This window comes from Brachyhypopomus gauderio, chromosome 2, assembly GCF_052324685.1.
Source record: "Brachyhypopomus gauderio isolate BG-103 chromosome 2, BGAUD_0.2, whole genome shotgun sequence".
Taxonomy (NCBI): Eukaryota; Metazoa; Chordata; class Actinopteri; order Gymnotiformes; family Hypopomidae; genus Brachyhypopomus; species Brachyhypopomus gauderio.
The window spans coordinates 48,663,809-48,687,184 of record NC_135212.1 but is presented as its reverse complement, the minus strand read 5'-3'; the positions used below and the strand labels follow the sequence as shown (position 1 = coordinate 48,687,184).

At 46.8% G+C, this 23,376-nt stretch overlaps 2 protein-coding genes and 1 long non-coding RNA gene across 10 annotated transcripts in view; 1 reads left to right on the top strand and 2 right to left on the bottom strand.

The window, feature by feature from the left end:
* Positions 1–7,329, bottom strand: part of grin2ca (glutamate receptor, ionotropic, N-methyl D-aspartate 2Ca) — a 46,915-nt gene extending 39,586 nt beyond the window's left edge. Inside the window, exons 1-2 of the mRNA XM_076997241.1 lie at positions 6,585–7,329; positions 5,928–6,220 (exon numbers count right to left, since the gene is read on the bottom strand). The gene's annotated coding sequence lies outside the window, so the exon portion shown is untranslated. The remainder of the gene's footprint in view (positions 1–5,927; positions 6,221–6,584) is intronic.
* Positions 7,330–13,544: 6,215 nt separating this feature from the next.
* LOC143508605 (uncharacterized) lies at positions 13,545–15,088 on the top strand. Its single transcript, XR_013129402.1, has 3 exons — positions 13,545–14,015; positions 14,130–14,251; positions 14,729–15,088. It is a non-coding gene; the product is annotated as an uncharacterized LOC143508605 (long non-coding RNA).
* The window catches only part of rfx1a (regulatory factor X, 1a (influences HLA class II expression)), a 13,768-nt gene continuing 4,854 nt past the window's right edge, over positions 14,463–23,376 (bottom strand). For 4 of the 8 annotated variants that reach the window (XM_076997236.1, XM_076997232.1, XM_076997234.1 and 1 more), the window contains 12 exons: positions 22,431–22,630; positions 22,018–22,137; positions 21,730–21,863; positions 20,838–20,956; positions 20,587–20,696; positions 20,030–20,181; positions 19,698–19,795; positions 19,226–19,375; positions 18,585–18,793; positions 18,224–18,377; positions 18,035–18,080; positions 14,463–16,649 (listed from right to left, as the gene is read on the bottom strand). In XM_076997236.1, the coding sequence (XP_076853351.1) occupies positions 16,489–16,649; positions 18,035–18,080; positions 18,224–18,377; positions 18,585–18,793; positions 19,226–19,375; positions 19,698–19,795; positions 20,030–20,181; positions 20,587–20,696; positions 20,838–20,956; positions 21,730–21,863; positions 22,018–22,137; positions 22,431–22,630 (1,653 nt within the window). In that variant the 3' untranslated portion in view covers positions 14,463–16,488. The remainder of the gene's footprint in view (positions 16,650–18,034; positions 18,081–18,223; positions 18,378–18,584; positions 18,794–19,225; positions 19,376–19,697; positions 19,796–20,029; positions 20,182–20,586; positions 20,697–20,837; positions 20,957–21,729; positions 21,864–22,017; positions 22,138–22,430; positions 22,631–23,376) is intronic. The other 4 variants (XM_076997233.1, XM_076997237.1, XM_076997239.1 and 1 more) reach the window with 1 other exon arrangement.

Here is a 23,376-nt window from a genome sequence, read left to right as displayed (position 1 = left end):
ACTGTGAAGCATGGCGGGGGGTCAATTATGCTTTGGGGCTGTTTTGCTTCTAATGGTACAGGAAAGCTTCAACGTGTGCAGGGTACCATGAATTCCCTTCAGTACCAGGAGATCTTGGAGGAAAATGTGATGGAGTCAGTCACAAACCTGCGGCTTGGGAGACGTTGGACCTTCCAACAGGACAATGATCCGAAGCACACATCCAAGTCCACTAGAGCATGGTTGAACATGAAAGGCTGGAACATTCTAGAGTGGCCATCACAATCACCAGACTTAAATCCAATTGAGAACCTCTGGTGGGACCTAAAGAAGGCAGTTGCAGTGCGCAAGCCTAAGAATGTGACTGAACTGGAGGCTTTTGCCCATGAAGAATGGGCTAAGATACCCATAGGTCGCTGCAAGACACTTGTGTCAAGCTATGCTTCACGCTTGAAAGCTGTCATAACTGGAAAAGGATGTTGTACTAAGTACTAAAAAATAATGTCACTAGGGGGTTGAATAAAACTGATAATGATGTGAGCACAGTAAAGACATTTGTGGTTATTCCATCATAAATATTATGTTATGTTTGTCTAATTTATAAGTGCCTCTTTGATATAATTGTAAATAAGATGACTGAAATGATCAAAATCAATGTCAAACTGGCCAAAACACTTTATTTCAGTGGGGGTTGAATAAATTTGATCACAACTGTATACAGCAGTAAATATAGCCTGCACGCTCTGTCTTAGAAGCGGATGATATATATGAGGGAAGTGTAAGTGTGTGTGTGTGTGTGTGTGTGTGCGTGTGTATGTGTGTGTGTGTGTGTGTGTGTGTGTGTGTGTGTGTGTATGTGTGTGTGTGTGTATGTGTGTGTGTGTGTGTGTGTGTGTGTGTGTGTGTGTGTGTGTGTGTGTGTGTGTGTGTATGTGTGTGTGTGTGTGTGGTATTGGAGGAGTGGATAAGTGGATCACCATAACATTCTTGTTAAGCTGGAATTTTAGTACCTGTCACAGAATATCCCACCTCATGTCATCATATCATCTGAGTTGAGGGCTGTCTAAACCTGACCCACCCCCCCCCCCCCCCCCATACTCATTCTGGCTAACCAGCAATGGTGTAGTGATTAAGTCCAAGACTGATAAAGCTGTAGCTTAAAGAATCATTTCCAAACTGTGTAGAAACTTCTCATTTATGCTCCAGAGGTGTAAAGACCAACTAGCACCAATATGAAAATGCACAAAACCTCAAGCATTCTTCAACTTGAGCAGGTTTTAAGCTGTTGTTGATGTTCACACTGTTGCCCCTGAAGGACTCCATTCCACACCCTTTACGCAAAGGTTTCTGCACAGCCTCTCACTCTCACAAATACATGTACAACATAACTGACGGGGAAGGAGAACCATCTTCTCGGACAGAGATCTCCTGTATTGTGTAAAACAGCTGGATTGAGCTGTTTTACAGATTACAGAGCATTTAATATGTCGCAGAGATCCGCAGAGCAACTGTTTAAGTGGTGGACACATCCAGATTAAGCGTATAAGCTTTAACGGCTGCAGTGTAGCGCATCGCGAGCAGGACACCTCACATCAACAGGTTGAAAGAACAGTGTTTGGATATTTTTTTGGCATTTACTTCAGTGATGCTCATCACGTCTTACGAGATAAAGACCTAAATATATCTCTAAAACATCAAGCTTACTTACCATTACCTTATGATTTTCATTTCGCATTTCATCAGACAAATAAACAAAATGGATTAAATGGCACCTAGTTCATTTTAGAGAGGGGTATGCAAATGATAGCCAAAACATACAAGCACAAACTAATGAGATAATATATACAACTCCTAAATTACCCAGAATTTTCAGAAGTGGTTAAGCAACCCTCGGTTTCCCAGTCATTTGCCCAGTCATAGGTACCAGTCCTGTTATCACACCTGTTCCTTTCTCTGTGCTGTCCCATCATTAATGTCCGCTTACCTTTTTTGCTTGAGACTGTCCTGTTCATTATGTTGTCATAGTTTTTAAATGGCATATATAAAGTTTTTAAAGAGGTCCAAAATTTTTCATAGCCTAGACCCATAAAAAGGTTTAATCCATCCCTAGTGATAGCCATGAGAGTGTAAAGAAAGTTTGGCCTGTGTGTTCATTAAAAACCACTTACAACAGCTTTAATGTCCCTGGTCTTCTGTAGCCATTATTGCATCCTTAGGGGCCTTCTAAATGTTTCCTCTTTAGAGATAGGGCAGCGAGAGCCCTTAGTGCTATGTACAACCATCAATCAGATTTTGGAAATGATCTAATTCAGAGTTGTGGCCTTTGACACACTCCCTGGCTTTGTCAAATTATCCAGTTTGTAGCCTACTTATAGCCTACATACATAAATCAAATTTTCCAGTACAGGATTTACGTTACTTTATGAGACAATATTTTAACTGCAGCAGAAGTAAGGAAGGAGAGCCTCCTGTTCTCTCTCTCTCTCTTTCTCTCTCTCTCTCTCTCTCTCTCTTTCTCTCTCTCTCTACCTCTGTGTCTTTTTTTCTTTCTTGCTCGACTGTCTGTCAGTTTTTCCTTCCTCATCACTGACTAGTGTCGTAGACAAGAATACAGTTTGAATACAAATTGAGGTGTGTGGTGTGTTCTGGTCTCCACAGTTACGAGCGCCAGATTTAATGCATGAAGAAGAGGACCGGCCGCACAGACGTTTTGTCGGGGCTCCTGCTATGACGTTATCACACTTGAGACCAGAGCGGTTCGAATTTTATCACCACAGATGAAAGTTGCTATTTTCTTGTTTCACACAGGCTGATGACCAGTCACGAGGCTGTGGACCACGCCACTCAGAAAATGCACCCACAGGACAGTAGAACTTCATTTAGATGACCTTGATCTAGTCCTTAAGTGGCTGCTCAATCTCTTCAATTGAATGCCTGTAATGATGTCCGCCTGTGTGGCTAGTTAAACCTCCTCCTCCTAATTTAATATGTATACAATATGCTCCACTTAACATAGAGTATAGTTCCTTCAGTAAATGTGTGTGTGTCTGTGGGGACCAAATGTACTCACAAAGATAGTAACATCTGACCTTTTGACCTTGTAGGGAGCCCCTGTGCTGGTCCCCACAGGCACAAAGGCTTTTTTTAACAAAAAATTGTATTTTAATTTGAAAAACTAAAAGAACCTAATTATATTCTTTATGTACTGCGGTTACGTCAGTTGAGTGATAGTGTTATGGGCAGCATTAATTAGCTACAGCATTCATGTCAGTGGAAGGTCCCTTCAATGATAGTAAATACTGAATGCGTGTGTGTGCGTGCATGTGTGTGTGCGTGTGTGTGTGTGTGTGCGTGTGCGTGTGCGTGTGCGTGTGTGAGTGTGTGTGTGCAGCGATACGCTTGCCGTGTTCTGGACTAGGAATGTGGCTCTAAAATCTTGTTCGTTTCATTAGTCTGATCAGTTCTTAGCAGCATGCTGTATAGCAGAGCTGACAAAGCGTCCGCTAACACTGTGACGCAGCTCTGGAGGTCACTGCCGAGGAGGAAGGAGACAGAGCTGAGATCTATAGGACCTAGGTGAGACATAGCAGTCATTCATTTGGAAGTCAGACAGTGGTGTGACAGGTTTTATAGGCAAGAAATGGAGCCGTTTCCTGAGTGGTCAGTAAAGTTAACATTCCATTGCCTGTGTGTTGCCCTCTCATTGAGTACAATGTCATTTCTGCCCTCAATGCAATATTGGTTTATTGATGTCAGTTCAGGTTTGTTACTGGCTAGAATGCTGATTGCCTGTATGTAAGAATCAAGCTATATTGTATATCTGAGTACAGATGTAAATGAAATGCACTTTCAGCACAGTTTGTTTGTTGAAAACACACAATTTGTAAGTTAATCATCACTCCACAGTGATGTTGCCCTGCACGTCTGGAACCTGTACTGAAACTTTTCGGGTGTGTGTATTGCCGTTCGAGATTAAAGGCAGGATGAAAGCAGCGTCTCTGGTTGCAGATTCCACCCAAACCCCCAGATTACCACGTTCCCCTCACACCCGGCGGGGTCCTGCCCCCCGGTGCCATCAACCACAGCACGTTACTGTAGAGGGGAGACGTAGGACTAAAATCATCAGTCTCCAGTTTTTATTCTGAGCCTCTGAAAGAAGTCAAAATGCAACAGAAGTTTCAAGCCACGGTGATATTTATATTGTTGGCCAGTCCAGATGGAGCTGATCCAATCCTGTTGTACTGTGTACTGTGTGCGCGTGTGTGTGTGTGTGTGTGTGTGTGTGTGTGTGTGTGTGTGTGTGTGTGTGTGTGTGTGTGTGTCCGTCCACCCTGCTGTGTGGTGGACCAGTCTTTGCCGTGTGGAGCCAACATACCCTGGGATCAATGCATCTGTTGTGTCCCCACACAGAGCACAGTCACCACTGAGCTGGCCGGCCTTTCTCCTTAACCCTTTGCTTACCTAAAGTATTCTGTAATATATTCTCACCCTGACAGAAACTCATTACTCTTTACTAATTTACACACTCCCCACACTGAGATGGATAGTTTTTTCCCCCCATAATGCTTTGCCACATACGTCACACACCGTACATGGTAATGGAGTAGCCAGCCTGGTGCTTGAACTTATCTGTAGAGCTCCAGAGCTACAGGTAACGTGGAGAACACAGTGTAACACAGCACATACAGGACTGTGGTGGCGGAAAATGTGTAGTTCACGCGTGGCCATTTTCATCAGATCCCATTTTGTGGGGGAAACTAGTCAGTGTGAATAAAGGGTAGGAAGACATCGGGTAAGATACAGGAGGAGGAAAGAGAGGAGAGGAGGGACGACTCTGAAGAGAACGTGTCCCCAATGGGCTTTAAAGTTGGATAAATCTGGAATATTTCTTATGACAGCAGTACAGTATGAACCGTATTGTCTTGTGTGTTGTATTATCCGCTGCATGGATAGGAGAAAAATATTTTCACTTTCATCTTAACTCTATATCATGACCTTTGAATTTTCTGTTGTCTAAATCTCTCACATGACCTGATTAAGATTTTAACACACATGTGCGGTAAGACTAAATAACAACGGTGTATTAAGAATGTCTATAGTAGTGGGATCATTCATTCATCTGGCACGTTGTTAGCAAACGTCACATTTTCCTCTTTTCTGCCTTTGTTTTTGTTCACCACTTTTTTGGTCATCTGTTTTTTTTTCTTTCTTTCCTGTGAATTGTTCATCATCTCCTTTCACTCAACCCCTTTATGTTGGTGTTGCTTCATCTGACTGCCCCCTCATTTGTCCTGTTCTTATTAAAAGGTGATGAAGCCCTTTAACCCGTGATATGCAGCACCCTCAGGTAAAGCATGTTTTCACATTCACAACCAGCCTGATCCTAAACGCGCCAGTAATACACTGGCGCCGGAGTAATGAGCAGACCCAGCAGTAATTACTGCAGGCTGTGTGTGCCACGGTCTCTCAGGGGCTGTGCTCCTCACAGTGGCAGTTCAGTCCCTTTTCCCCCGGTGTCCCGGAACAGTGACTTTAACTGATAATGTAGTACTGCAGAGTAGGGAGATAAATCAGCCCTTTTGCCTAAGCCTTCATGCCTCTGCGGGTTATTTAGACAGAGCCACCCTTACGCCTCTTAACGTCTCTCTCAGGAGGGCCATGTTTTTCATTTCACCTCAGAGGGGGAGCAGCAGGCACGTACACGGAGCCCCGGCCCAGTTAGCGTCCTACCTGTGGCACTCACACAGCCGTAGCACCTGTTTTACACCTGTGAGTAAAACCGTCGCTCTGCTGGTACGCGTGCGGGGACCCTAGCACATGCTTCTGAATCCCAGCAGCAGACACATACGAGTCTGACAGGTTCGCCACCTCCACACACACTTGCACACACTCGCAGAACTTAACTAACCATCACACGAGCTCCAGCATGAGAAGTTAAGGTGATTTACCTGCGATGGCAAACCGCATCCAGCCCAGGCTCCTGACAGCACATTCCTCCTCTGTGACTCCAATGTCCTGCTTCTTTTTATTTTTTCCTTCCGGCTCTCTCTCTCTCTCTCTCTCTCTCTCTCTCTCTCTCTTTCTCTCTTTCTCTCTCTCACTCTCTCCCTTCTCCGTCTCTTTCCGACGCTCCCTCTCTCCTGCCCGCACTTGTTTGAGTCTATTTCAGTGTGGACGGAGGAGTCCGCTGTGTCGGTGGCATGGTTTCAACCAGTTTGGCAGAAGGTCACATCATCTTGCTCTGTGAAGGGAGGGAGTGGGATGGGGAGGAGAGGGAGGGAGGGAGGGAGGGATGAGAGTGGAGGGGAGGGAGGGAGGGAGGGAGGGGCAGAGAGGAGAGGAGTGGAGGGGAGGGGAGTGTTCAGAGAGACATGGAGGAGCACAAGGAACACCGATGCCATGAGATGAAGAAGACAGTAAATAAAGACCCTGCACAGCTCTGCTGCTGCTGCCACCTGATTACAAATGCCGTTTCTGGCAGGACGTAGACAGTTAATCACATCAAAGGCGAGTGCACATATGTAGAGTATGCGGTAGGCGTGAGCTGCACTCAGGTGGGAATCAATTGTCACCAAATAGTGCTGCATCTCAAGGGTTTTTCTCACCTTTCTGTGTGATCTGCACATCAATGTTCCACTGAAATCCGAAAGTGCCCCCCCAAAACTTCCCAAAAGATCACCATGCAGACTGGCAAAAGCAGCCTGGCCTGTCACACAATTCTTCTACGTAAAAACATTGATCCTCCAGAGTACCAAGCAAGTGGGCTGCACCCTCAAACCAGAGCCAGAACAGACGCCCTTCCTGACGCAGATGGCGAGAGGCTACTAGAAAGTTTCTTTTCTCTGTGGAAGAGCCCAAATCTCCCGGACAGCTGGTTCACCTGTTCTGCATTCGTGCGCCCCCCGTGCTCCCTCCATTAGAGCAGCGCAGACGCGTCTCCAGCTGCTGACCGGCCGTGCAGCCTGGCAGCCCCCACACAGACGGAGGGCACGGAGCAGCGGGCACGGGGCAGCGGGCACCACCCACGCCACTCACCTCCACCTCACCGCTGGCCAACGAGAGCTCCGCCTCCGCCCTCTGTTCTCGCTCTGATTGGCTTTCTATGATGTTCTCATGTGGCACAGCCCACATAAGGCTTTTTTCTTTCACTGTTGACACACGGTAATTGAATCTGGAGATTACGGTTGAAGTCCAGAGCTGGGATGATTTGTTGTTCAGCTGTTAGTTGTAGATGTACATGATACTTGTTGGAGTTGTGTGCAGTCCTGGCCCGTGGATTATTGTGTCCGCTTGTAATCCAGCTTTCTCCTGCACTCCATGTCATAGCAGGGGCTCATGAGCCATAACGACTATGTGTAAGGATTTATCCTGCGTCTGTTTCTCTCTCTCTCTCTTTTTCTGTCTCATTCTCTCTCTACTCCTCCCTCCCTCTCCTTGTGCCTTTCTCTCTCTCTCTTTCTCTCTCTCCCTCCCTCTCTTCCCCTCTCTCTCTCTCTCTCCTCTCTCTCTCTCCTCTCTTTCTCTCTCTCCCTCCCTCTCTTCCCCCTCTCTCTCTCCTCTCTTACTCTCTCTCCCTCTCTCCCACCCTTTCTGTTTTCTCTCCTCCCAGCCCTCGTCCCTCCCTCTCGAAGTACTACCCTCTCTTCTATCTCTCTTCTATCTCTCCAGCATACACCCTTCCTCGTTGGGTGTGGATCATTTGTTTTTTGCTGTGTTTCTTCCCCATTTCAGGCTGCCCCTCAGTTCCAGCTATAATTCTGCTTCGTCTGCCATCTCTCTCCCTCTTCCGTTCGTTTGTCCTTGTGGGACACCACTTATCAACAGGTCGAACTACAGATACCGTATTACACATGACTCAATACATATGATATGTCGGCACACACACATCTTACACAAATATAGTACACTCACAAGAATGCCCCAGTCACATATTACCACACCCACCCTCCTCTCTCTATGAGTCTCTCCATCTTCCCTCTGCCTGTTTATTTATCTCCGGTAGTAAAGGGTCTTGGCACAGTGCTTGAAGGTTAACCACAATTACAGCAAAATAACTGCGACTGGTCAAGACTGAGAGCGGCACATTGTAAATGGCGGTGAAGGTGTGGGTTGTCAGTGTTAGGCAGTCGTTGCTTTATTCATATCAACTCCCTGCTTGTCTCCTCTACGCCGTGTGCCGCGTGACGGTTTCACTTCGTCCTCTGGACGGGCCACTTTGCGAGCAGCTCATTTGGAGGCTGGAGCAATACGTACAGGGAACGCTTGCTGTTATTGATCACGCTTCTGAGATTTAGGTTAGGGGGAGACAGACTGAAGTAATGGAGCAAAAGAACGATTTACCTTTTCTGGAGGAGCTATAAATAGCATTGCTATAAATAACATTACTATAATGCCTCAGATCATATTTTTGGAACGCTTTGTGGTCACGTGTAAAAAAAATCTTTTTGGATTCTCATTTCCTTGTTATTCCAGAGCGTTTGAAAAATTTATGAGACGTATTGTTTCTATTCCTCGATACGGGGTGAAAACCTGATGGCTGAACATAAAGACAATTAAAGGTTTTGTGCATTTCTTTGTGAAAGCTGTTCACTAAAAATAGCTCAGACAACACATGACTGTAGGTTACCAGAACCCTGACATTGCTGGATATTCAAATTATTGTGCATAATTTTTGTATGCTGGGCCAAAAATCCAGTGATGTTAGTACATAGTTCTGTCAACGATACCTCAGTCAATAATTTCAAGAAACTACAAAACTGATTGCATATCAGCATTAAAAGGCACAGAGTTGAAACAGTTCGGTCCAGTTTTGCTCCATCTGACAGTTCATAGGTGCTTTTTCTCTGCACTGCTGTGAAGTTCACACTGTGATATAGCTGAGACGAAACTGCCCAAATCATATCTGTTAATAGTACATTAGATTGAGGATTTGCACCTACGTAGCCAGAATGGCTGTGCCTGCAGCTGTTTGTTAACGTCTTAAACATTAGCAGGTCGGTATTTGGGCTGGGATTGTCTTCAGTATTCATATTGTCCATTATAATCCACTCTCCCTTTGGCCAAAGACACAGGACCTTTAACTTTCATCACATCATATAATAAAGAAATGTATTATGCGTGAGAGTATAAGGGAAATGATGCAAAGCTAATGAAATGCATGTTGAGCAGATCCTGTGTGCAGTAACACGGCGCTTGGGTGGAAATGTATGCTAACTGTTTTCTCTCCTTCCCTCCTCCAATAACAGGGTAGCAGTATTAGAAACCTGAGGGGCCTGCAAATGATTTCAACCACCCTATTTCCCCCAACTCTCTCTCTCTCTCTCTCTCTCTCTGTCTCTCTCTCTCTCTCTCTCTCTCTCTCTCTCTCTCTCATGCACAGACGCACAGGCACACGCAAACGCACAGGCAGGGAAAAATGCTCACAAACCCTTTTTCTCTGCTCCACACAAAGTCTCGCGCTCACATAAATAGCTTTCGCCTCACACGTATTCTCACACTTAAAAAAATGTTTTCAAGAAAAGTAACTGTGGGCAGTATGGCTATGAAAGCTGAAACAATTAAGAAGGCTTTCTGGTTCTGGACTTCAAGTGCACTCCATAAATCAAACATTATGTACAATTAAGTATCTCTGCCATATACGCTTTCTTGTACATCTTTCATTTGTCTTTATCAGGAACAAATCTGAAGAATAGCACCATGATTTTAGAATCCTGTCACGTCTGCACTGAAAATACTTGGTTGTGATGATATATGTCTGCCAAGAGCTGGTGGACATGTCCCAATAACCTCATCAGTCACGTGTTATGCATCCGCTGTATACACTGTCACTCTTAATCGTCATGGTACTACATTGACGTTAGTTAATCAATGCATGGTCAATAAGCAAAAGATACTGGTCAATTAAGCTGGAGATAATTATGTAATGTGTTGAAATAGTTGTGACTTTTTGTTGTTTGTTTGGGGGTTGATAGTTGCTTGTTTGATGTTTTTTGTTTTTTTGCTTGTTTTGATTTTTGGATCAGGGCGGGTCATGGTGTCCACGTGAGATGAGCACTTGGATCAGGGTGTGTCAGGGTGTCCACGTGAGATAAGCACCTGGATCGGGGCAGGTCATGGTGTCCACGTGAGATGAGCACTTGGATCAGGGCGTGTCATGGTGTCCACGTGAGATGATCACCTGGATCAGGGCGGGTCATGGTGTCCACGTGAGATGAGCACCTGGATCGGGGCGGGTCATGGTGTCCACGTGAGATGAGCGCCTGGATCGGGGCGGGCCATGGTGTCCACGTGAGATGATCACCTGGATCGGGGCGGGTCATGGTGTCCACGTGAGATGAGCGCCTGAATCAGGGCGGGTCATGGTGTCCACGTGAGATGAGCACCTGGATCAGGGCGGGTCATGGTGTCCACGTGAGATGAGCACCTGGATCAGGGCAGGTCATGGTGTCCACGTGAGATGATCACCTGGATCAGGGCGGGTCATGGTGTCCACGTGAGATGATCACCTGGATCAGGGCGGGTCATGGTGTCCACGTGAGATGATCACCTGGATCAGGGCGGGTCATGGTGTCCACGTGAGATGATCACCTGGATCAGGGCGGGTCATGGTGTCCACGTGAGATGATCACCTGGATCAGGGCGGGTCATGGTGTCCACGTGAGATGAGCGCCTGTGGCATGTGGCAAACGTGTAAGGACACACTATACACAGAGCCAGAAATGACCCTCCCACAAGGTAAACGTTCATTCCATGACACACGCTGTCCAATAACCTGTTCAAGGTGTCGGCAACAGTATTCTATGAGTTGATTATAGAAACATGGAAATGATGCAATGGCCCATCTTCAACATCGCAATTAAATTCACAATGTACTCCATCTCTGCCCGGTTCAATCTGAACTAATCTTCAACATCAAAGCAAAACCAATAAGAAAAAATAAATCATACATTTCTTACCTTATATTCCCTCCAACTCAGAAAGCCACTAAGTAATAGGACGCATGTAGTGATTTGTGAAGAAAGCTTAAATATGTTAATTTCATACTTTCAAAAGAAGAATGTGAAGACTTTTCCCTAGATGTGTGGGTGGAGCTGGACCTAGTGGGTATTGTGAGGACTTGGGTGCTGGAGGACATATTTCATTTATTTGTTTAATTTATGGATTTAGTGATTTGTACATGACCTAGGGGTCTAATTTGTATCCCTTCAGTGGTGCAATCTTTGAGCTCCCTTGGGGCTGTTAGTGTGAGGCCCCAGGCCCTCAGGGGCCCCTGGGCACTGGCCCCATTGACTTACTCAGTAATCAAACCAAGATCTAAACATCAGAGTTCGGTAAGGTTCACACTCATGCCACGTTCCCAAACCTTTCCACTGGCCCATCATTTCTATCAAAGTGATTTTGTAAGAGTTTGTAAGATTAGGTTTCTTAAAACAACGTAACTATGCTGTAAAATACACAACAATCAAAGTGGTCACCAGTTGCCACCCCATAACCATTTCTGCCAAAGTCCTTCTGTCGTTATGGGGTTCTCTCACTGTTGCTGGCTGTTCTGCGGCTGACGTGGCGCGCCACGGAGGGCTCGGTGCTGATTGTGGCTGTTAGCACGTCAGCAGTAGCCGCCGGTGGCCCCTAGGAGATTAGAGCTTAGCGTTAGCGGAGTGGCAGAGGACGCCTCGCAGGAACAGGTGGGCATGAGGCAGAGGAAACCACACGTGTCAGGATGGGAGTGTGAAGAGAGCAGCATATGCTCCCTCTCCCCAGTTCTGCCACGGACGTTCACGTGCCAGAAAGCAGGACGAGCACATCAGACCAATAGCTAAAAAGACACGAGTGGGAACAGGGAGATACAGTAAACAGAAAGAAGCATTAGACTGTGACAGGACGATGGCAGGTGCTGGTACGAGTGCAGTCTTAGTAGTAGAGTACATACTCTTCCTTCTCTCGGACTGAGTGAATCAGTCAGTATTATTAGCCGCACTCTTGTGACAGAAACAGGGGAAATGAGGGAAAAGGGCCAAAGGAGACTCTGGCCAGACCTCAGGGGAGCTGCCAAATATAGCCAGACGTCTCTGAGTATTGACCAACGGCAGCTCAGCTTACGTCCTCAACCCTGCCTTTCTCTCCAACTTCTCCTCTCTCGCTCCCTCTCTCCACTTACCCGTCTAACTTGCCACTCAAATCATGGGTTATCGCTTCTGTTGACAGAAGAAAATGGTCAGCAGCGCTCCAACCCTTATTGGCATGTCTAGTAATGGATATTGTCTTTTTTCTCTTTTAGGTCACCTCAGGAACAAATTATCCCTCATGTATTGTGAGGAATATAAACGCACTGAGTGGCCCAATGACTATATTTAGCTCACTGAGAATAGACTAGTGTTCCTGTTGGCAATTACACGGAATAAGGTTATCTCTCCATATCTGCCCTTTACCAGCATGTTGAGTGAATCTTCAGTTTAGTGACTCTATGGGTTTTTTTAAATATGAGGTGATCCCTCGTAATTCCAAAAAATCAATATTCCTTTGGGTTTTGTTCCCCTAGCATTCGCACATTTAGTCAGCTGACAGTTCTTTTTGTGAGAGTGATTCATTGATGAGACCCCCCCCCCCCTTCCCTCCACTGAAATGGACTCATCCACTACATCATCAGTCAGACAAGAGCATGTGCCACTCACCTCTGGGAGGTGGTTTTGGCCAGTATTGTTGCCACAACACATTGTATAATTGTATTCAATGTATATTCCATGTATTCAACACATTGTATAAGCATCTCTGTATTCTGAATTCTGTGTCCCGACTCAGAAAACCTGTTGGAAATGAGGGCTGGAAGGTTATTTAGACTCACACAGAGACGACACCCCACCTATGGCCTAAGTCTCGATGTAATTATTGTTTAGGATTAACAAATATTAATTTTGCAGAAATAGCCCTTTTTTGATTTTCAAAATTATTCCAATATAATACAGTAAAAACAGCTGGCATGAAAAGGCAGTGCATTGCAGAATACAGATTTTTTTCAGTATGACCATTACAGGAAAGAGTATAATCAGAGTATAATCATGTGTGTCAGGAGTTGGAATAAGAGTTCTGTTTATGATGCATTTAAATGTCAAAAGTGCTTTTAAATTTTATGGCAAATATTTGAACATGTCTTACTTGAGTAGAAAATGATTGAGCTGTGAGGTCTTCATGGTCTTGCACAGACTCTGCTTTGTGCTAACGTCTGTCTGACAAAATGTAATCCTGACAGAAGTTTCACCCTCTAATGCTAATCCTAATGTCAAAACTGGCCTCGGATCAGTCATGTCCGTCGGTCCTTCCGTGATTACTCCTTTGGAGAGTGAGGAAGCTGCTAAAATATTGTTAGAATACCTGAGGCTTGTTTATCTTATATTTTTGACATACCTTTCAAAGCTAAGAGTCTACAGGTGTTTCTTCTAAGACCAGACCATGCTGTGCTATATAGTACCACTAGGTGGCATACAAAGGTAGTGATGGGTGGGGGGGTGGCTAGTGGATACATTGGGACAAGAGGCTGTGTGTTAATTTCCTGTGGCGCAGTGGTCCATGTATTCTCACCTCTAACGGTGTCCGTCTTTTTATCGTCTCTCTCTTCTTTGTTCCTTATCACACTTCAGGAAGCTGTGGCTTGGTATTCCAGCAACTTCACACTCACGCTGAGGCTCTGCAGCTTTACAAGCGCTCATCATCAGTGTTATACTGCCCTCTACAGGTGAACTTGCACGTCAGTTCGGCATTGTGTGTTCTTGTAATATTTAACAGGAAGGGGTGGTTTTAAGAAGCTTCCCATAGCTGCACGGCTACGCACTGTTATGGAAATAGCTGTGGTTCTGAGTAAAGCAGAAGGACAAGTAACAGCCGTCATTTAATATCTATCTAGCGCCATTTAATTTCATTATATAAAGGAGCCCTGTTGCGTTTAGACACTAGGAAGAGAGAGTCAACAAATCCTGCACAGAAAAGCGTGCATTAATTTCCTATGTGGATGAACACACGTACTCCGCGCTGGCGACATACAGGTGGGTTTGATCTTCTGTGACCCGTAATGTGAAAGGTCACACCTCGTGTGAGAGCATGAGTGTGCCTCTCGTATAGTATGAGGTGTCTGACGATGATGTGTCTTCTCTGAGCAGGTCTTCGCTGAGGGGATTTTTGCCGCAATTACCAGGAATCTGAGCAGTGTTCTCTTTGTTACTTCCTTACAAAAGCTTCATTTTTTAGCGGAAATCCTCTCTTCAAACCACATTCAGCATGTGTGAGTGTTTGGGTCTCACAGCACAGGCTCATGTTCATTCTGTTAAACAGGATATAACACATCTGCCATTAAGCAACTTGACATGTCAAGGTGACAAAACTGATCTTCATCTTACATTTCAAACACATCCAAAACTTTTTTTTTTTTTTAAACCCTTTCACAGCATATGACAGGCAAATACAATACAGAGAGGGAAGGCTTTTGGACTAACTCACATTTTTAGAAATTCTTAATTTATTCACATCTTAAATTAAAAACATTTGAATTTCATTCGATTACTCCAAAAGGCACAATCATTCTCGTGGTTCAGAAGATTCATAAAACAATGCCACTCAATTTTTAACCTTCTTTTTTCTTTCTTTTTTTTAAATAAGAAACTGAAACAACCTTAAAAGGGAATTTGTTATGAAAATGGCTATTGTACTGAAAGGCTTTTCAGAAGTCATGTGATATGTCTTTTTGTCTTTATCTTCATAGATTCTTCGGGAAGGAAAGGTACATGCTGGTTTGTTTATCTTGGCAGGTTTACACCTGTGCAGCCGATGTTGCTTCAGTCTAATAAATAATGCTAAACATGTATTAAAGTAAACAGAGTACCGATGACGTCTTAGATCCCTCAAACAATGGCAGAGAAATTAGAATTTGGAAAACAAATTTGTTACAACACTAGGAAAGACTCAAACAAAGAAAGCTGTTCCCAAAAAAAGGCATACCGGGCCTCTTGCTCTCCATCTAAGAATGCTGGAGATTCTGGGATGATGAAGGCAGACAAAAACGGGCAGCCATGCTTTTGAAAACCACACTGCTCTCATCCAGCCGCCACATCTCACGCCCCGGTGTGTTCAGCAAAAAGCGACTTTCCAACACATATATGTTTTACACGATACCCTGCCCTGAGGGCTAACAGAGCGTGTAGGCAGTTTTGTGAAAGAGAGTTCGGAATCAGTAACCCAAGACATCAAAAACACAATAGACCGTGGTGCAAGTCACCATTCTGACACAGAGAACAGTGGCACACCGCGAGGAACGAGGAGGAGACTGACGATGTTAGTCACGTACCACGTCCGGCACGACACACAGAAACTACAAAGTGCGAAGACAAAGAAAATAAAGAAAATAAACCCATAAGGCTGAAGGCCAGTTTACAGGACAAGCCAGAGGTAGCACTGCCCACAAACTGGGGAGGGGGGGGGGGGGGACAGAATTAAAGTGACACGCTGGAGAGGGAGAAGAATACTCATCCCTCATTCTGGTTGAACTGCATCTTCACATGTAACACACAGTAGTGTTCAACAAAGGCAACAAGAACAGAAAAGTGAGATTATGGGATGCCTTTGAAAATATCCACCATCAAAAAACAACTATCAACACCTCTTGAGAACCACAGACACACACATATACACACACACGCACGCACACGTGAGCACAAAAGCATACACGTTCAATCAGGTTGGTAAAATGACCGCGGCAGGAAGGTCCCAGTGCACGCACAAACACACAGACGACACACGGAGGGGCTGCCGCAAACAGTGCACAACACACACACGCACACACGCACACACACGCACGCACGCACGCACACACACACACACGCATGCAGCCCATTGGCTGTCTCCTACATGTGCCTGTGTTTTGCCCTCATAGGCTGCAGGAATTTGATTGACATCCACAAAACCGCATGAAGCCACTCAAAGCTGAGTACCGTCTCCAGTCATTTCAGTCCAAATCACTGTTTGAGATGTAATTCCAGTGTTAGGTCTGGCACAGCTCTGAGAGACGGACCCAGTGCCAGTATTTTTAAAAAATCAACAGAACATCTCTGTGGTGTTTGCAGATCACTGGACTGACTGACACATGCACATATTCTCAAATCGGGGGTGTGTAAGGTCATGTGTGTGTATTTAGAACAGTTATGGGTTTTAAGAGATTTCTGTTGAATCCTTCCAGTAAGCTTGCCCTGTATCGCCCATATTAAAACTGAGTCAGTATCTGCATCTTTAATGTGTGTGTGTGTGTGTGTGTGTGTGTGTGTGTGTGTGTGTGTGTGTGTGTGTGTGTGCACGCACTCCTAGCAGAGGGAGTGTGTGTGCCTCATGTGACTTGTGTGCCTCGTGTTTCAGATTGTGAGATTGAGAATAGATATTTGCGTGGGCTGCAGCATATTTTCCTCTGTGTACATACTGTATATTACTATGATCTGTGTGTGTGCATGTGTGTGGTAAGGGGTGTGTGTGTTCTCAGTCCTGCACATTGCCCGTGCTGAAGAGAACTCTCTGGTCAGTTCGGGCCAGCTTGGCGGGTGGTTCCAGAGACTCCTCCCCAAGGGCACCACCGTCAGAGGGCAGGGACAACTCCTGACACTCATCCTCACTCTCATCTTCCTCCTCCTCTTCCTCTTCTGACACAGAAGAATGAAAATAGCCCACGTTAACAGCACAGATGGGCAGAAATGCTCAGCTCAGCTTCTGTGCTAGATTGTGAACATTTAGCGTTAAAACAATAATGCAGAGAATGTCCGTGAAGTCCACAAAGAAACGAAGCTCATTATGTCTCTTCTACCCTACAGGTAGAGCTCACCCTGGACCATCGCCAGGACACGTGTATTCATTGTTCACTACTGAAGCTAAACCTATGTGAGCTGTCGTCTGTACTGTTCGCTGAGCCATGTGCTGTGCTGAGCTCTCTGTGTTGGGCTGTGTGCTGAACTGTGTTGAGCTGAGCTGTGTCCTGTGTTGGGCTGTGTGCTGAACTGTGTTGAACTGAGCTGTGTCCTGTGTTGGGCTGTGTGATGAACTGTGTTGAGCTGAGCTGTGTCCTGTGTTGGGCTGTGTGCTGAACTGTGTTGAGCTGTGCTGAGCTCTCTGTGTTGGGCTGTGTGCTGAACTGTGTTGAGCTGATCTGAGCTGTGTCCTGTGTTGAGCTGTGTGCTGAACTGTGTTGAGCTGAGCTGTGTCCTGTGTTGGGCTGTGTGCTGAACTGTGTTGAGCTGAACTGAGCTGTGTGCTGAACTGTGTTAAGCTGAGCTGTGTCCTGTGTTGGGCTGTGTGCTGAACTGTGTTGAGCTGAGCTGTGTCCTGTGTTGGGCTGTGTGCTGAACTGTGTTGAGCTGAACTGAGCTGTGTCCTGTGTTGGGCTGTGTGCTGAACTGTGTTGAGCTGAGCTGAGCTGTGTCCTGTGTTGGGCTGTGTGCTGAACTGTGTTGAGCTGAGCTGAGCTATGTCCTGTGCTGAGGTGTGTGCTGAGATGCATCCTGTGCTGTGTACTATGTACTGTGTACCAAGCTGTGTGTAGTGTGCTCTGAGCTGTGTACTGTGTTTTGAACTGTGTGTTCTGTACTGTGTGCTATGTAGTGTGTTCTGAGCTGTGTACTGTGTTTTGAGCTGTGTGTTCTGTACTGAGTGCTATGTAGTGTGTTCTGAACTGTGTACTGTGTTTTGAGCTGTGTGTTCTGTACTGAGTGCTATGTAGTGTGTTCTGAGCTGTGTACTGTGTTTTGAGCTGTGTGTTCTGTACTGTAGTGTGTTCTGAGCTGTGTACTGTGTGCCTTGCAAGACAAAGCTGTGGTTGTACACAAGCAGGACACACACTCCTTCAGCTTCCTTCTTCTGTATTTTTATTTTAATATGTGTCATCTATCTAAATGTGGATTTGTGTCATCATGTGGTATTCAATCATTTTCGGGGCCTGTTAAGTGTATATATGGGTGTGGGTGTGTATGTGGTTGCGTGAGGGTACAGAGAGATACAGCAGAAGAGAAAGATGAAAGGTTAGAAAGACAGTTACCTTTATCAGGATCCAGTGTACTCAGACTACGCCCAAGGCTTGCAAACTAAGAATGAGAAGCAGAACGAAGCGTCATGGCCCTCAAAACCAAAGTGTACAAACTTTCTCTTTTGCGTGTCCATTTCCAGCAAGCAATACAGTGACGTGGACTTTCTCGTTTTGCACACTGAGGCCCAGGCTTGTGCGTACCTCTCCCATGACGGCGATGGGAGTCTCCCCTTTGGCCTGGGCCACTCTGTGCTCTATAAGGTAGTACATGTACTCATCGTACAGCAGACGGATGAGGTGGAAGGAGCCGAAACTCGCCGCACTGCGCAGGGTCAGGTCTCTGATCACCATAGAGCTGCAGAGAGACAGAGACGGCGGTAGAGATTGAGAGGGAGGGGGAAAAAAGAAAGTAAAGGATACAGAGCAGTGAACAATGAAAAGAAAGAATTGCAGTGAAAAAGAAAAGATGGAGTAGAGGGTGAATGAGTAGTTTTGCCTGTTTTCACGAATATCGACAGGAAATACAGGGCCTTGCTGTCAGTGAAACTGAGCCAGGCCTCACCTGTAGAAGCTCCACCTGAGCAGAAAGAGCTTGGCTGCCTTGGGGAAGGCCGAGCTGGCCTGGTAGGGCTTTAGGACCTGGGAGACCACCCCGTCTAGCCAAGCTGCCCACTGTTCCAGAGAGTTCTGCTGCTGGAGGGTGAGCTTAAAGTCCTGCTCTAAACGCTGCACGACCCGATCCTCACATCTACACACCCAAGAGGCCTGCTCCTGGGGAGAGAGTGAGAGCGGGACACAGAGCGGGACACAGAGCGGGACACAGAGCGGGACACAGAGCGGGACACAGAGCGACACAGAGCGAGAGTACACATGATGTGAGAATGAGACTCTCAAAATAATGTGAGAAAGAAACTCTCATAAACCACTCTGAGGTGGGTCTGCACCCAAAATCACCTGACCCTCAGCACATGCTATGGAAACATCACTCTTGGGTTACTGTCTCTCTCAGTTTAATCGGTCATTTCTCACACCAGGCTTTCCCCCACACGACCAGTGAACACCTTCACTCTCGCTTTCAGTTACCACTGACGTACCAGACGTACGTACGTATCGGTGCAAGCGTCTCACTCTCTCACGTGCACAAACATGCACGTACAAGCCTTACCCATCCACCACACACACACACACACACACACGGCAGACCTGCACATTAGCGAAGTCGACCCGGTTGAGGTCGCTGAGCATCTGGTTGATCTGTGCGGTGTTCTGGAGGACGGCGCGTGCCGCCTGGGCCAGGTGGTTGAGGGAGGTGTACCTGCGCAGGGTCTGAGCGAAGGCGTTCGCACACGTCACCTGTGCACGAGCAGAAGAACCCACGGTGAGGTTATAACGGAGCAGGACGGAGGAAGACCTCACCATCCTGGCGTGATGACCACCGTTCTCTCTCAGTGCTACAGGGGAACAGGGTTAACCACAGCTGGCTCCCCTACACACAGCCCGGCCTCACAATCGCGTAGCTCCACTTTAAGTGTGGCACTCTGGCCAAATGTCAGGCTTGCCAACTATGTATCGGAACACTGACAAAATACCCCTGCAGATCCGGGGGAGAAACCCTGCGGTACCTCGTAATAATGCCAAGCGCAGCACATGCAGTGAGGGCGTGTAGCTGCCTGACCTTAACACGGACCATCTCCTCGGGAATGTTCATCATGGCGTTAGTGAGCCAGCTCTCCAAACTCTTGGCAAAATTACGGATGGCTTGAGTTAAGGCACCTGGGCGGAGAGGGCAGGAGGGAATATCAGGCATGAAACGGCATGGAACTCTTGAGATATATCTCGCATCATCGGTTCTTCTGGACCAGTGTGTGCACATCACAGTCCTCGAGGGACTGGCACTCAGATTCAATTAACTCGATGAACCATTAGCACTGTTGGACTGATGGTGGGTTTTGGAGCAAGACGTGTGGTCCAGTGATACGGAGGTGTGTTTGGCGGGGAGGAACTCACTGGGGATGGGCCTCAGGACATCTGGGATGAGGATCTCCACCAGCCCCTGGTACAGCGCGTTGTCACAGTCCCGACTCCAGCGCAGAACGGGATCGTGTTTGCACAGCATCACCAAGCACGACTTGGGCAGGCGCTTCTCAGACTCGTCGTGGCTGAAACGGCAGGACACGCCACCTTTTGACACACCACCTTCCCGAAGCCACAAAGCCTCACGGTTAACTCGCAGTCTCGCCGCGACCACGACTTCCTCCATGTTCTGTCTTGAATTATTTGTTTGGGTTTTCCAATCAGCGATCTGTTGCAAGATGGTGGTAAATTGCTATCTGCCTATTATTTCGCCTATGTGTGCACTGCACTCTTTGGCCATGTCAACTACAACGTGTGTGTGTGTGTGTGTGTGTGTGTGTGTGTGTGTGTGTGTGTGTGTGTGTGTGTGTGTGTGTGTGTGTGTGTGTGTGTGTGTGTGTGTGTGTGTGTGTGTGTGTGTGTGTGTGTGTGTGTGTGTGTGTGTGTGTGTGTGTGTGTGTGTGTGTGTGTGTCAGGAGTAGCCTACTCACACAGCCAGAGTGGCTGAGTCTCCGGCTTGGCTCTCACTAAACCTCCAGAAGGTTTTCCACAAGGTCTCCACCAGTGTGAACTGCAAGTTGACCATCACATCCAGGATGGCCTAGGGCACATGGGGAGAGCACCTCACTAACACCAAGAACAAACACCCTGAGTTGCTGGAGTGAAGATCCACTCAAGTCATAAAGACCCTGGAGGCTCTGAAGACCAGGAGAGCAACGAATGCGGTGGTGTTCTGCGTTACCTCGCAGTGCTCTCTGTAGAGCAGCTGGAAGCTCTTGATGTGCTCCAGCTCGGTGCCCTCTGGCATGGGCTTCCCCCGCAGGTCAATATCGGGGAACTCGGGGAGGGCGCGAGAAGCATCTGCACACAGAACGACCAATAAAGGCACAAAAACTGACTGTTGGGTTTTTTGTGATCTGCTTGGGGTTTTTTGTGTTTTTATTTGGACTTACATTACACATATTTCCCTTGTTTCATCCATGAACATTTTTGCTAATGCGTAGGTCTTTTACCCTTGCTTAGCCTGCGGTTTGGACCTACAGTGGTCTTCAAAATCAACCTGACCTCATCCTTCCTGTCTCTTCCTGACACTATTATCTTTGCCGACTGTAAGTTTCATCTTGCTAACTGCACAGTTTGGTAAAGGCTGCCGCAAAAATGACAGGGATTACACAACCCTCCCAGCAGAGCGTTTACCAGCGCAAAGTGCACAGAAGAGCTGCATCCATCATCAAAGACCCCACCCACCCCCAACACGCACTATTCACACCTTCAGGTCGGAGGTACAGTGTAAAATACAAAACACCCAGACTAAAGAACTTTTTCTTTCCCACGGCCATTAGACTCTTGAATAGGTGAGCTGACGACTACCTCATAGACTTTTGCATTTTGCCCTAAACTGTCTGGCTGCAATCTAATCAACAAAGCACATTACTGTAGCACATTACTGCATAATGTATATAATGTATATAGTGTGTTTTTCTCTGAGTGCTTATATTTTATTTATTCACTATTTCACCAATTTCACTCTTGTACCATGACATCCAGTGTGGACTGCAAAGTAGAAATTTCATGGTACGGAGAAACATGTTTCTACTGTGCGTACGACAATAAAGCTTTGAATCTTCACCTACCGAGGAACTGCTGGTACTGCTGAACTTGAGCACTGATATCTGACAGCCCTGAACCCTGCTGCTGCTGCTGCGGTTGCCCCGCCCCCGACGACATCCCATTGGTCATTCCTTCCACCTTCTGCACTGGCTTCAACCTATAAGGTAAAAGCACACGAGCGACTCACGGGTCCTAATACTGCCGGGGTCAAGCTATAACACGCTGGTCCAAGGAAACAGGAAACAAACAACTGGGAAAGACATGAGATAAGTAAAGAAAGAAGCAGGACGGGTGTAATGAACGGAACATACCTCTGTTTCTGAGAGAAAGGTTGTTGTCTCATGGCCAGATGCTGCTGGTCCTCCATCAGGCGGAGCAGAGAGGAGCTAGCCTTGATTCTCAGGCCGTAGTAGTGGTACTTAGAGTTCCCTCTGGAACAGACAGGCATGTGCAGGTCATTCCTGCTGCATTACATACATGCAGATGTGTGTGGGGGGTGTGTGTGTGTTTGTGGGGGTGTGTGTGTGTTTGTGTGTGTGGGGGTGTGTGTGTTTGTGTGTGTGGGGGTGTGTGTGTGTTTGTGTGTGTGGGGGTGTGTGTGTGTTTGTGTGTGTGGGGGTGTGTGTGTGTTTGTGTGTGTGGGGGTGTGTGTGTGTTTGTGTTGCCGTTTTTGCACTCAGCCTCAGCGCTTGACGGCTCACGTCTCGGGAGCGGACGCCCTTACCGGGTCCCCAGGCGTCTGGTCCTCAGGCCCATGAAGACGGAGCGGATGAGTTTGCCGAAGGAGGCGGCGTTGACGGGCTCCAGCTTCTGCTCCTGACAGTGCAGCAGGTAGTGGCAGTAGAGGGTGGAGCGGGGCAGACTCACGCCCTCCGCCGTCTCGTAGTTATCCAACAACCACTGCACCTGGGGGCCAGAGGAGAGCTGCGGGGATGAGACACACACACAGCAGCGCCCGCACTCAGACACAGGGGCCCAGGGACGCGCCGGTGACCGCAGCCACGCGGACCTACAACAAACCAAACAAACCCTGCACACGACACGCCAGCGCACGCTAATGCTGTTGCATGCTCAGCCTGGGCACACGCATGCACGTGTGAGGAGGGTCGTATTTATGGGAAAGGAAAAACGACCTAAATCAAGAAGTGTGATGAGTGATAATCCAACTCCATGCAGATCCTAAATCACATTACCCTCTAACGTGCACGTCGGATTCATGAGGGAGTTTGCGCCCTCCGTACTGAAATACAATTCCATGCTACACTGCGCATTATCACAGACACATGCGTATCAGAGGGCTATTTTCCTGCGTGCCATCGCATACAATACAGGTATGCAACAAAAAAAGAACCGACGGGAAGCCTGTGGCTTCGGTCGTTTCCCCTATAGGAGGTGTGCAGCCGCACCGGACGGCTGTTTGGGTGTACGTGAATATGCGAGACGACTGTCCTCTCTCATGCAGATTTATGATATGAGACGTGATGGAGTTATGATTGAATTCTGCATTCACATTCCATGAACATGACAGCACAGTGAAAGAATAAGATCTGTGCTGGTGCTGTCACAGAGATACATATATTTGTTTACTGAAAGTATGCAAATGTACGTTTCCTGACCTTATGGAAAATTGCACTCAGGTGATTGAATGCACTGAATATTGGGCTCAGAGG